The sequence below is a fragment of the Aethalodelphis obliquidens genome, unplaced genomic scaffold (genome assembly GCF_003676395.1).
Source record: "Aethalodelphis obliquidens isolate GAN/ISIS:26980383/991018 unplaced genomic scaffold, ASM367639v1 scaffold45, whole genome shotgun sequence".
In the NCBI taxonomy this organism is placed as follows: domain Eukaryota; kingdom Metazoa; phylum Chordata; class Mammalia; order Artiodactyla; family Delphinidae; genus Aethalodelphis; species Aethalodelphis obliquidens.
The window spans coordinates 9,294,004-9,308,029 of NW_020837989.1; the positions used below are offsets into that span (position 1 = coordinate 9,294,004).

General features: G+C 49.4%; 1 protein-coding gene across 5 annotated transcripts in view; it reads right to left on the reverse strand.

The window, feature by feature from the left end:
* The window catches only part of ABLIM3 (actin binding LIM protein family member 3), a 143,363-nt gene that overhangs the window by 50,874 nt on the left and 78,463 nt on the right, over positions 1-14,026 (reverse strand). For all 5 annotated transcript variants that reach the window (XM_027081638.1, XM_027081635.1, XM_027081634.1 and 2 more), the window contains exons 6-8: positions 12,926-13,052; positions 9,130-9,223; positions 2,254-2,341 (exon numbers count right to left, since the gene is read on the reverse strand). In XM_027081638.1, coding sequence (XP_026937439.1) covers positions 2,254-2,341; positions 9,130-9,223; positions 12,926-13,052 — 309 coding nt within the window. The remainder of the gene's footprint in view (positions 1-2,253; positions 2,342-9,129; positions 9,224-12,925; positions 13,053-14,026) is intronic.

Consider the following 14,026-nt stretch of genomic DNA (forward strand, 5'->3'; position numbering starts at 1 on the left):
ACTTTCCCCATCTATACAATGAGGGTTGTTACTTTACAGCCTAGAGTGACTCCTGGGATCGATTCACCTCTAATACCTGCATGACTGTACATACAAGTAAGTAGCTGTAGAGTCTCACAGCATCTTAGAAACGGTCATCTCGCTCAGTCCAACAAAGGAACCCTGCTCTAACATGCCTAGGAGGTGGCATGAGATTCTGCTGAATAGCTCTAGGCTGGTGGTTCTCAACCCAGGTTGATTATGCCTCCTGGGGGACAGACATGTGGCAACGTCTGAGATATTTTTGGTTGTCGCAATGAGAAGGGGTACGTTATTGGCATCTAGTAGGCAGAGGCCAGGGATGCTACCAAACACCCTGTAGTACACAGGGACGTCTCCACACGGAAAGATTATCTGGCCCCATATGTCAACAGTGCTGAGGTTGAGAAACTGGCTCTAGGCAAAGGGGATTCATTACATGTTGAGGGAACTCCTGGCATGGCCATGTGTGGCTAGGACAAGCTTGATAGGAACATATGCTCCTTGTAATGGCCCCCCTGACCTTCCATCTGCCTTGTGGGGAAACTGGGAGGAAGGTTTCTCCCCAAGAAATGCCCTCCCCAAGACGGCTATTCAAACAGCTGCGGATGGCTAGTACAGCAATTCAGCCAACAGCGATCACCTGTAGAGTGAGCGCATGTGGGTCAATGCCAGGGCTGAGGGGCCAACGTCAGAAGCAAGGTTCTCAGGGAGATGGCCAACGGCTCAATGCAAGCTGGAGGGGACCAGGTGCACACAAAGGGCTGAGGGGGTTCCAGGAGGAGGGACTAGTGAGTTGTGGGTGGGGCTGGGGCCATTTGGGGAGTTTCTGAAGTGGGCAGTGCCTAAACTGGGCCTACAATGGTAGGCGCTCCAAAGTAAGGCACACAGGACACAGTGTTCAGGACGCAGGTGAAGAGCATCTACTCGGAGGCACCAGGACCATGAGATCATCCGAGGGGCTGAACACCGTCCCTGCCACAAGGTCCAGCCTGGCCAGCCCTGCCCACCTCCCACCTCATCTCTCACCTTCTGGCTGCACTCCGGACACACTGGCTCCTCTCGGTCTCCCACACTTGCCATTTCCTCACCCCCCCCCCCCAGAGGCTGGCAGATTCAGTGCCCTCAGGTTGGTGAATCCCATCCCTCCCCTTTGCCCAGTTAACACCCACTCGTCCTTTGAACCCCAGCTCCCGGCCCACTGTCAGGGAACCTTCCCTGCTGCCCTCCCCACCCCGTCATGTGCTCTCACAGTCCCACACTCCTCCCCTTCGTACAGCTTCTCACAGTTGACAGGTATTTGTGTGACTACTGACCATGGTCCACCTCCCCCCTGGACTACAGGGCAATGGAGGTAGGGTTGAGGTTGGAATTCACTGTGGAACCTGGTGCAGAGCCTGCACCTGGTGGGGGCTCGAGAAAGAGTATTTGAATGGACGAAGGAATGATTGGAAGTTGGCTTGGGCAGCTGAAGTGTTGAGTTTGTTCAAGGCAGTTTGAGCCCTCAGTGAGAGGGTCTTAACTCCTAGGCTGAAGTGTGTGTACCTCACGGGTGAGCAGGGATGGGCCCTGGAGGCCGCTCGAAAGGGGTCTGCCGAGAACACTGTAATGCCTGGGAATGATGGACTGGGCAGAGGATGGAGGACTGAGCAGCACCTGGGGACTAATTAGGAGACTGGTGCGAGGATCCTGGGGTCAGAGGGCTGGACCCCGGGAAGCGGCAGAGGGAAAGCAGCTCTGATTTGCTTCTTGGAGACTCTTGGTTCCCCCCCATTCCTTTTGGTGCATCCTGAGAGTCTGTGGGAAGACTAAGCAGCAGCCCGGTGGGATGCTCTGAGATGGGGGGGGAAGGGATGGGAGAGGGAGGTGGGGGTATGGGGGCTGTGATGGTGCAGACACTCTGTAACTCAGACATCCTCCTGTTCTCTGACCCCTTGGCCCCAAGCAGCTCAACCTCCCACCCACTGGCAGAGCCAGGGCAGTCTGCTCAGAGAACTGCCAGGGAAGCAGGCCAGCCGAGCAGCCGGTGGAGGCACACAGGGACAGAAGGCAGATTACACGTCACTTCACATTAGCCACACCGGCAACTTTCCCGAACCACCCAGAGAGGGGCAGATGAATCACAATTCTGAGGACAAGCCAAAAGCACAGACAACACGGAGATGGAAGGAGACTGTACCTCCTTTCTACTCATGAGGGAATAGGAATGCCTTGCAGAGGGTCAGGTTTGCTCACCTGTGAGGTACATCTCCTCTCCTTCAGTGAACATCTGGTGGCAGCGTACACATCTGGCACAGGTTGGGTGGTAGTGCTTCCCTCCTGCCTATGGAAATAAAAAGATAAAAGAGGTCAGAGCTGGGGCTGCCATCCAGTGGGGCAGGTTGGGTTTGAACATTTCCTAACTCATTAGTGTCGACGGCATCTTCATGGCCCTGAAGCTGGTTGGGAGTCTATGCAGGGGAGTCCAGAGCAGTCTAAAAGTTCACCAGAAGCTTGGTGATTCCATACCATGCATATCTGATGGCATTCAGGGGACTTCCCTGGACACCTGTACTTCTATTCCAGCAGTGAAAGGGCCATTTGAAGCCCACTGGTCCTACCTCCTTATTTCCAGATGAGAAAACAGCCTTACTTTGAGGACATCCCAGCATGTCACCAAGAATGAGCCCTTACCACCAGAGGTACCTGACATGGTTTTAAGTGGCACAGAGACCTTCGGTTTAATGACACTGGATCCGTGAAAAAAAAAAGATGTCCTTTTTAATCCTCTATCAATTCTTCTGACTTTTTCCAAGGAGAAAGTACCAGTTTGGTATAGTATGTCTTTAACATCTATCCAAAATTTAATAATCTACTTTTTTTTTTTTTTTTTGCGGTACGCGGGCCTCTCCTGTTGCGGAGCACAGGCTCCGGACGCGCAGGCTCAGCAGCCATGGCTCACGGGCCCAGCTGCTCCATGGCATGTGGGATCTTCCCAGACCGGGGCATGAACCCGTGTCCCCTGCATCAGCAGGCGGACTCTCATCCACTGCGCCACCAGGGAAGCCCACTAATCTACCTTTTTAAGAATAAGAACAGATGTGAGGCTTGGAGCCTCCACTAGGGCTGTATTTTCTCAGTCACTGGCAATATGGCAAGTGATCCTGGTTTTCCTGTTATATTACATAAGTTTTCTTGTGTGTAAAGGAACCAACTTGAAGATAAGTTATAGCATTAAGTAAGAATGAGCACACGAGGCTCATAGGCATGGAAAAAATTGTGAGAGTGGCACACTTTTAGGGCGCAGTGGACAAACAAGGGCACCCACAAAGCCAGGACCTATTGGGGAGTCTCTGACCCTCAGGCAAGTCCCATGACTGCTGTACCTGGGAATCTCCACCCCATCCCCAGTTCACCCCAGTCTGACTTTGGTGAGCCCCCTTCCCTATTCCCACTTTCCTTCCCTACCCATTATTTCAAGTAAAAATGGAAATGATGTGCAGCTGAGAATTCCTCTCTTGGGAGAAGAAACAACCCTCGGAGAAGGCTGTGACTCAAGGTCCCACTGGAAGCCAGGAGCAAAGTTGGAGCTGCTCCCTGGAGGGTCGGTCACCAGCCCAGTGCTCACTTCCAGGCCGACAGTTCTGACACTGCGGTCCCAGCCAAGAGGACCTGGCACATGAGGGCCCTTCACTGGCAGCTCTAGAACTGCTATATGGGAGAGGCTTGGTGCAGCGATTGGGTTGGAAGGTGGGGCTCGTTTTGAAGGTATATGTTGCACGTTAGGGCAGGGTTTTATTGGGGGGATATAAGCTGGGGGAAATTGATGGATACTGGGATGTTGTTAACGGCCCCCCAGACATCACTTGGTCTGATGTTAATGGGTTCCTTCCAATTCAAAAAGTGTAACTGTATAATGCTGAAGGCTTCTCCCTGAATCTTTTGGGGTGGGGGAGGGTTGGTTGGGCACGGACTTATCTATTCTGGAGAGACTTGATTTATTCTAAAAATTTAGCAAGAATGTGGAAAGGGCAGAATTTTAAAAAAGGAAAAAAAAAAAATCCCAAATCCCCTTTTTTCAGTCTTGGTTGTTTGCATGGCTCCCACCAATGACAGAATGTTCTTATCATCACCAAAGCAAACTGCGTTCAAACTTTGGAAGGAGCCTGCTAATTTTCCCAAGCTGAGATGTCGTGGGACTGATTCTCCCATACCATGACAAGGATAATCGTTTTAAATAGTAGTCTCTTCCTACTTTGTGTATCGTTAACATTTCAATTATAGACCTGTTTCTAGGATGGCAACAGCACGATGGCAAAACTGAAGCTGGCATCTTCCTAAATGTCACGCCCCAGCACCCCGCTCCAGCCGCCAGAGGCTTTGTGCCCATCTAGCAATCCTGCCATGAATGGCACTAAAAACCACCTGAGGGAGTGGGGAAGGGAGGCTGCAGAGCAGCAGGTACCAGCAAAAGGAAAACCAAGTCAGTGGGATAAGATGAGACATTCTGTCTGTTAACAAGCCAAAGTCTAGAACATAGTGAAGAAAACGGCAAAGAATCAGTACCTGGAAAATGGGGCCCTATTGGAGAGGTCTGAAAACCACAAGCAAGGTTAGGCAAGGCAGCACAGGGACACAGGGCTGTGGTTCTCCTTGGAGAGGACACAGACCAGGAAGGAAGGAGTGTGACTGGCGCTCAGCACGTTGAGGTCTGTCACTGAGGCAGGGGTTGTGGGGTGGCCTGGGGAGGGAATGGGAAGGGGAAATGGAATTTAATTAAGTGCCTATTGTGTACCCAGAAATGCACTGGGCCTCGCGGTGGGCAGCTGTTGCTTTGGCCTGGCAAATATCCTTCCTCCTTCCTCCTTCCTCCAGAACTACCATCAAGCTTTTCCTTGGTGGGATTGACTACCCATTCCCCATGTCAATCCCTGTGGTTATTCCAGCTCTATGGTCACAGCTACTGGTTTGGAGATGGGCCTGAGACTCTCCAATGAGGGCCAGTCCCAGGATGCTTGCTGAGCTATTAGGAAAGAGAAAACTCGCCTTCCATCGGAAATGCTGGCTGATAGGATGTAAGCCTAGAGCAATGGTGTCCAATTTCCCCATCATATAGGAGAGCCTTCCTGAGAATAAAGCCAACACAGAAGAAAGTGGCACCAAGAGGGCAAGATATTCCAAACGCATTTGTTTGAGTGCTGGATCCAGCTGTGCCTGAAGTAAGAACTCCTCCTGGGTTTTTATTATGGGAGCTGATAAATTTCCTTTTTGGTCTGAGCCAGCTGAGTATAGTTTCTATACTTGCAAGCAAAAGAGTCCTGACTAGCTATAAAGGAAAAACACACTCCTATGTTGGTCCCTTACTCTCAGACTACTACCATACTCATAGCACTTCTGACACCAGCTATGTGGGTGTTTTTTTTTTTTTTTCCTCCCACACCAAGCAATTCTCTATGACACCAGCTGGGTGTCCTATAATTTAATTTATTCTGACACTCTACTCGGAGAGAATGTCAGACCCCACAGGTTAAGGGCTCAGACCCACAAGACTGTCTGCCCCCAACCCCAATTTAGATACCAATCATAAGTCCCAGGTTGTCACCTGTATTTCTTACTGACCAGCTATAAATCAGGGTTCCCATGACCCCCATCTTGGGCTTAATAATTTTCTAGAATGGCTCACAGAACTCAGGGAAACAGTTAACATTTACTGGTTTATTACAAAAGGATATGATAAAGAATAGAGATGAGCATCCAGGTAGAAGAGGCACAAGGTATGTGGGCAGGGGAACAGAGCATCAATGCCCTCTCACTGTGCACCGCTCTCCCAGAACCTCCACCTGTTCACCAGCCTGGAAGCTCTCTGAATCCCGTACTTGTGGGGTATTTACGGAGGCTTCCTTGCATAGGCAGGATCCATCACCAGCTCAATTTCTAGGCCCTCTCCCCTTCCTGGAGGATGGGAATTGGGGCTGAAAGTTTAAACTTCTAATCATGGCTTGATATTTTTCTGGTGACCAGCCCCCATCCAGGAGCCCACCAAGAGTCACCTCATTAGAACAAAATATGCTCCTATCCCTCAGAAAATTCCAAGCCATTTAGGAGCTCTGTGGGTAGGAACTGAGGTCAAAGATCAAATGTTAGAACAAAATATGCCCCTAGTGCTCTTATCACTTAGGAAGTTAGAAGGATTTTAGGAGCTCTGTGCCAGGAACCGGGGGCAGAGACCAATATACATATTTTCTATGATTTCACATTGACATATCTACTAGGAGTTAATGACAGTAGTATTCTCCATTGATAGATAAAGACTCTAATAAGACTGAGAGGAAGTGACTTGGTTAAGGTTTCATGGCTAGAAGTGATAAAACTGGAATCTAAGTCTGTTTCACTCCAACTGTGTATCTTCATACATCACACTGCCTCAAAGGCCCTGGGTAGCTGAGAGCTGTTGGCATCTGTGTGGGATACGGGAGCCACTCCACTCTCTGGAGTCCCAGATTTCAGCTCTGTCTTTACTAGAAATTCTGCATGTGACCTGGGAAAAGCACCACGTGTCTTGGGGCTCACTTTTCTTATATGTAAAACGAGGAGGGTAAACTAGTTGATGGCTAAAAGTCTCTTCCTGCTCTAAGGAAAAAAAAAAAAAAAATCAACACGCCCAAGATGCTAACGGAGCCTCGTACAAATGTAATCAATTGAAACCCAGTCACAAGAGCTGCCCAAGAAGAGAAGGGTCTCACATGCTAAATGACAGTAACATGCCAGGGAAAAGACAGCCACCGACACGATTTCAGAGCAGCTTGGAAATGTTGGGACAAATTCCCGTCTACCGCCCTGGCCCTGCGTGTAATCGAACTCTCTTCCTTCTCGAACGAAAAGTCTGCTTTTATGATCTCTCGTGCCACTGACCCTTTACCCCACCGCAATGTGGATGCCCCCTGCCCACAATCCTGCAGACCCAACAAATGGTTCTCCTGAAGGTAACCTTGCCCCACACCTCACAGCTTTTCCTCAGCCGGCACATCCCTACCTGCTCTGTAGAATCTGCCCAACACCCTGACTGACTCCCCATCTTTTCCGGAGCTCTGTCCTCTCATCACCCCTTCCCAATCTCCCCCCACATGCCGACGGCTGCACCTCATGCTCTGACAACTTCTCAGCCCCTTCTGCCCCCTGTAAGCAGCCACTCCTCAAGGCTGCTTTGAGCCCACTTCTCTTCCTCTCTCAGAAATCCTGATGACTCCAATGGTGCCGACTATTATTCAAATCCTAGCATTTTTGAGACTGGTCCCTCCAGGCCTGAGCTTTGTCCCTGAGCTCTGATGCACATTCTCACTGTCCTCTTGAAACCTTCCTGGAATTTCAGCCACACCCCACCCCAAAGAGAACTCGGTATGTTTCTGCCCAGATCAGCTTCCTTCCCTGCCACCCCCAGTTCTGCGGATGGTGACACCAGACTTCCTCTCACCTGGGCTTGACACTCTGGTTCAAGTTTTGGCCTCTTCTCCTTTGATGGTTACGTCTACAAGTTGCCCCATGGTTGCAAAGCTACTGGAATTCTACTTCCACAGTGTTGTAGACAGGGTGGTTGCCCCTTCCACTGCCACTGTACCTCCCGAGTCCTTCCTGGGGGGTCAAGGGCTCCTCGCTGGTCTCCCACTTCCAGTTTCTTTCCTCTAAATTTAGCCCATGTACATCACGTTATCCTCCCTAAGATGAAGCTTGAAGCAGGTCACTTCTGCTTGGCCTTTCTACAACACCCCTGCCCCTGTTGCCCCGTAAATGACAAACTCCTCACCCTGGTATCAGGCCTTCAGAAACCTGGGTCCAAACCCTCCCTATGTTTCTGTTTCATGCCTTTTCCTCCACATCTCACTCCTACAGCTCCTTGGAAATGTCTGATGGTTTATCCACTCTGTGCATTTGTTTATCTTATTCTCTCTGATTCCCTACAATCTTGTAAAAGCAATCTTACTACTGCTCTTTGGTTTAAAATTCTCCAATGGCTTTCCACTGCACTTGCTAGAAAACAGAAACTTCTAAACAGGTCTACAGAGCTTTATGTGACATGCCCTTTATGATATACTCCATCCTCCTCTAGTCCTGATTTACAGAACTCAGGCACACTGGCCTTTTTCTCTGTTCCCTGAAAGGGTCAAGCTCATTCTTCCTCCAGCTCTTCACATGGCAGCTTCCTGCTCATCCTCAGGGCTCAGCTTCAATGCATCTCCTCAGAGAGTCCATTCCTGGTTGCTACACTTTCTCCTGCTGAGCTGAGATGCGGCTGCAGAATCCTTCTCAACACACAGCTGACTCCAGGTAACCACAACCGACTGGCCAGATTAGTCAGAATTAATGATTCTGTTCGCAAGGCCTGACCCAGTCTGTCATCCCTCAGCCACTGTCACACGAGAAAACTGCGGCTTAGAAAGGCAAAGATACCCCAAATCTGGGCATGAGTTAGCACCCAACTGTTTCTACTCTTAGGCTACTGTTTTTCATTTGCACCAAACTCTTTCCTGTTTCTGGTTCCTCAAAGTGGGTGGTCCCAAAGCATAGGAAGACAGCTTCCTGGGCCCACAGGGTGTGGGAGGGAAGGCCAGGAAGGCCAGCGAACGAGGGCCCAGGCGAGGGCTCAGGCAAGGGCTCAGCAATGGTGCTGCAGGTTGTCTGTCATGGCAGAGCAAGCTGTGTATCAGAGGTGGAGAAGAGCTGTTGCCATGGTGATGGACCAACCAAAGAAGGGCTTAGGGAATAGGCTGCTAGACAAGCTGGTTCTTAAATCAGCACATTACCAAATGCTTAAAAAATAAAGCAGGGTTGGGAAGAAAATCATAATTGTCACTCCCCAGTAATCGAGCTGGGTCTAAATCTAGAGAAGCAACTGATATTTCCAACACAGCATTTTTGGAACAAGGAATAATTTCGTCCAGCTCCTCATTTTGGGGGTACCCAGAGAAGATATCTGCTCAAGGTTACGTAGCAAGCTAAGCTGGGGTAGAGAAAACGGGGGAGGTAGAGGCTATGGAAAAAGGGATGTGGGGTGACTCTCCCCTTCCTCAGGGATGACTTTTTGGAGTCACAGGCCATCCTGCCCAAACATCTTCAGAGTTCCTTGTACCCACTCACCTCCAAGACCCTGCCGCTGATGTATCGGTCACAAGTCTCGCACTTAATGCCAAACTGGGAGTGGTAGTCAGACTCGCAGTATGGAACGCCATCCCTGCAAGAGGAAATCCACACAGGAAGAGGAAGTTAGGGGGGTTTACGGGGGTGTCACGTGGAGCTTCCCAGACCTGCAGGCACCTGTGACTGGGCCAAGATTAGAAGCACTCAGGGAACTGTTAAAAATGCCAATTCCCCAGACACCCTTCAGATATACAAAATCAGACGATTCCTGGGATGGGGGGATCCCAGGGAACCTGCATCTTGACAAAATCCCTGAGCGTGCCTGGGAACCACCGGTCTGCTGCTGGCTGTGAGTGTCCCTTTTCCACTCTTCTTCCTCTCCCTCCCCACAAATTCTCCAGACCTACTTTTTCCTTTACCCCAAATGGCTCTTTTAAAAATTCATTTAAAAATAAAATTTTATTTTATTTTATTTAGAATAGGTAATATTTGCATTTGGCACATTACAGAGGCACAAAGGGGAAAGGCTTTATCCCCCTCTCAGCCTCGGCCAGTTTCCCTTCCAGGAGGTCATCAATATGATCAGTCATCTGATTGTGCCCCTGGATCAGCAGAAAACAGGAACCCCCTCTCCCCCGACCACCTCCTAAGTGCTCTATTCTTGCCCAGTGCTGATGACTTATTGGGCAGTAATAAGATTACTGTTAGTTATTCTTATACGACCCTCTACTACTAACAGCCATTGATATTTATTGCTTGGTGTGTGTCAGGCCCTCTGAGGGTGTTTTACATAGGTTATTTCATCTAATCCTTGCAGCAGCCCTATGAGGTTGGAATTATCAGTCTCCCCAATGTATGGATGAGAAAACCCAATTCAGATGACCTAGAGCTGGTTCAAACCCAGACGGTCTGGTTTCTCCCAGGTTGTCCTGAGAATTAAAGGACATGGTTCCAGCGTGTCCCAGGGCTCAGCACAGCGCCCGGCTTAGAGTGAGTACTTGGCAAATGGCAGCTAGGGGAATCCTCATGATTGCTGAGGGGGTCTTCAAGGAGGACGTTTGGGGCTCAGCTTTCAAGGGCCCATGTGGAGATGGTTGGAGCATCAAAGAGCTCAGCCCTGCTCCAGCCCTGCCTAGCTCTAAGGACCAGATCTGATGACATCTCTCTGAAGTGCTGATGCCATCTTTCGTACGCAACAGAACTCGCTCACACACACAGAGGCCTAAAGAACAGGCATGTCCAGGCTGCTGCCCTGTGTGCACTGCTAGGAGCCCACCCTGGGCAGCAGAGCCGTCAGTGTTTCCTGAAGGAGAGTTGGCAATGAGGACCCGTGCTCAGCAAAGTCACCAGGTGAGACTGTTGTCTGTGGGTCCACGAGACAAGCTTCCCCTTCCCCCAACCCTTCCACACTGTGTGGGGATGGGCGGGTGACCCTGCAGGGGGATAGGCATTTGTCAGGAGGCGGGCACAATGAGCCAGAAAAATTTGGGTATAAATGCCAACACCTCCTAATTTGGACCCATGAGGTTGTGAGGCCTTCGGGAATTTGAAATATACATGATTCTAAAAAGACGCAGACGGTAAAAATGAACATTAACCGGGTACTGATTAGGTACAAAGCACAGATCTCTGAGCCCTGACACAGCCCTATGAGGCAGGTCGTCTTCTTAGCCCTGTTTTTATAAATGAGGAAACTGAGACTCAGAGAAGTTGAGTCCCTTGCTGAGGTCAAGAGGGCTGGGCTTCTAACCTGGGCATCAACGCCACAGCCAGGGCCTCTAAGCATCTGACACTCTGCTGGCAGATGGATGAAGAGCTCAGAGTCCGGCTGCAGAGGCCCAAGGCGTGGTGGGCAATCTGAGCTGGACCTGCTTGCGAGGAGCTCTGAGCAAACCCTTACTCCCCCAGAGAATTTGGACTGAGGCTCACAAACTCAAGGACTCCTGGCTGGCAACTCACCAAGGGCACTCGTTACTTGGCAGGCACAGAGGTGCATGCCAAACTCCACTAACATGGCCTTCAAAGCTCTCAGGGCTGTGACCTCAGCTCAACCTCTGCAGCTTTGGACTTCACCTGTGCACACACCCGAGTTCCCACAAACTGGATGGATGTGTCCAGCACCTCCCTGCCCTTGCCCAGGCTGGGCATTCTGCCTACAAGCTTTCCTTCTTTACATTTTCAAATCTTATACCCCTTTTCAAGGTCTGGCCCAAATATCACCATCTTCCATAAAGCTCTCATATATTCCAGATTCCACTTCTGCTAGTTAGAAGTGAATAGTCACAGCCCTTCGCTTAGACCTCTGACACAGACAAGGGTCGTCTAGCTAGCATCTATCTCCCTTTCTGCCAGCAGCAGTACCTCGCCTGGGTTTTCCTGGGAACCACCCCTTTGCACTGGCAGTTATGAAGAACTCACAAACAGCTGCTCTCTGGCTCGAGGGTTGAGATCCTCCTGGCCAGTGATTGGTCAAGAATGGGCATGTGACCCACCGGTGGCCAAATCAGAGGCAGCTGTGGGACTTTTGCTGGAGTTCTTGGGAAAGAAGCCTCTCTCTCTCTACCAGGTTTGCGAAGCTGCTAGAATGAAAGCCTGGAGCTGCTGGTGATCATCTTTGCTACCATTTGGGGAGGGCCTGCTTGAGAATGAAACAAATGCAGAGGAAGGTAAAGCTGAGAGGGAGAGAGAGAGAGAGTACTAATGACATCTTTAAGCCCTTGGATTCATCCATACCAGAAGCCAGAATGCCGTGGCCTTCCCATTTCTATGAGTCAGTAAACTCCCATTTTTGCTTTTTAAGGGAGTTTGAGTTGGGTTTTCTGTCACTTATGATTGGAAAGGTCTTAAAGAACAGAACTTCTCTTGAGCTCTCAATCACGTATCCCCTGGGGGCACAGTTTCTTATGTATATAGCTTATCTCTCTTATTTTTTGATAGCAGAAACCATGCATGCTACAAATTTACATGCTCACTGTGTCCTAGCATCGGGCCAGAGGCGATACCTGAGAAGTGTCTGGATCATAAAGTGTCAAAGCTGTGAGGGTCTGTGGCCCTAATTCTTTTTAGGTACTTGAGTATGTAAACGTGGTCACAAGGGCCTAACACAAGGGGGCTTGTCTAGTGCTCAGTGTGTAGGCTGGGCCATCTTCCCTGACAACTGTGTGTCCATCATCTCTTATCTCAATTCATTCAACAACTGTATTGTTGACTATGGGTTGGGCACTGTGCTACACAGCAGCAGAGGATTAAACAAGTCCCGCCCTAGTGAGGACAGGCACTAAATATCATCATTGGAGCAAATTACTTACTGCCTGAGACAGTTTCTACAGCTTTTCAAATGGGGATAAATATCTCATGGGGGTAGTCATGGGACTTAATGTGATAATTCGTGCACAGCAGTTAGTACATTCCTTGTCCACGATAAAAGCTCAATAAATGGTAGCTAGTATTATTAACCTTACTAAAAAGTTAACATGGATAAACATACAATGGCAAATGGTGTTGGCCTGTATGAAGGAAAAGAATAGGGCAGAATGGGGCCAACTCTGAGGAGAGGGTGTGGGACCCGAGACCAGAAGGGAGGAGCAAGCATGTGCGGAGCAGAGAAGAGTATCTGAGGCAGAGGAAGCACCGCGTGAGGGCCCAAGGTGTGTGGGGTGCTGTTTGCGGCCAGAGTGTGGTAGCTGGATGGAAACAGAGGGAGATGCTGCTGGGGACTCAGGCAAGGGTCATGTGCAGCCACGTCTGGGACCATGCAGAGGCCAGGTGGGCGGGGCGGGGAGGGGGAGAAACCCACTTGCTGATGTACTCCCCGGTGAGGATGATGCTGCAGGTCTGGCATTTGAAGCAGCTGACGTGCCACTGCTTGTCCAGAGCCAGGAGTGACTGGCCGTGCTTGATCTCCTCCTTGCACCCAGCGCAGTCTGCAAAGACAAGAGGATGTGCTGAGCAAAGCATCCTGGGCCCCTAGAGCCCTGCCATCATCGCACACCTGAGTCAAGGAAACCCCTCCTGGAATGCCAGCTTTTCCACAACTGCTCCCACCCTGGCACTGGCACCTGTCGAGACTCTGCCAGGTGAGGGAAAGGCCAGAGGAGCCCTGGCCTCTTGATAAGTGGTCTTGGTGTGAGGGAGAAAGACAGACCTCCCAGGGTTCCTCCAGAAAGTTCCCTGCTGGTCATCCTGACAACTGTTCATCCAGAATGGACCCTGCACTGCTTCTGCTCTCGAGTTGCTAACTAAGCTCATGCAAGTCTCTGTGACCCAGGGACATGCAGTATCAGTGTCACCTGGGAGCTCAGAAATGTGCAGCAATGTGGGCCCCACCCAGATCGATTGAATTTTTATTTATTTTTAATTATTTTATTTTATTTTTATTGAAGCATGCTTGATTTACAATGTTGTGTTAGTTTCAGGTGTACAGCAAAGTGATTCAGTTACATATATATGTATATATATTATGTATATACGTATCTTTTTCAGGTTCTTCTCCATTATAGGTTGTTACAAGATACTAAATATAGTTCCCTGTGCTATGCAGTAGGTCCTTGTTGCTTATCTATTTTATGTATAGTAGTGTGTACCCGTTAATCCCAAACTCCTAATTTATCCCCCTCTTTCCCCTTTGTTAACCATAAGTTTTTCTATGTCTGTGAGTCTGTTTCTGTTTTGTAAATAAGTTCATTTGTATCATTTTTCTAGGTTCCACATATAAGTGATCTCATATGATATTTTTCTTTCTCTGCCTGATTTACTTCACTTACTATGATAATCTCCATGTCCATCCATGTTGCTGCAAATAGCATTATTTCATTCTTTTTTATGGCTGAGTAATATTCCATTGTGTGTGTGTGTGTGTGTGTGTGTATATATATATATATATATACACACACACACA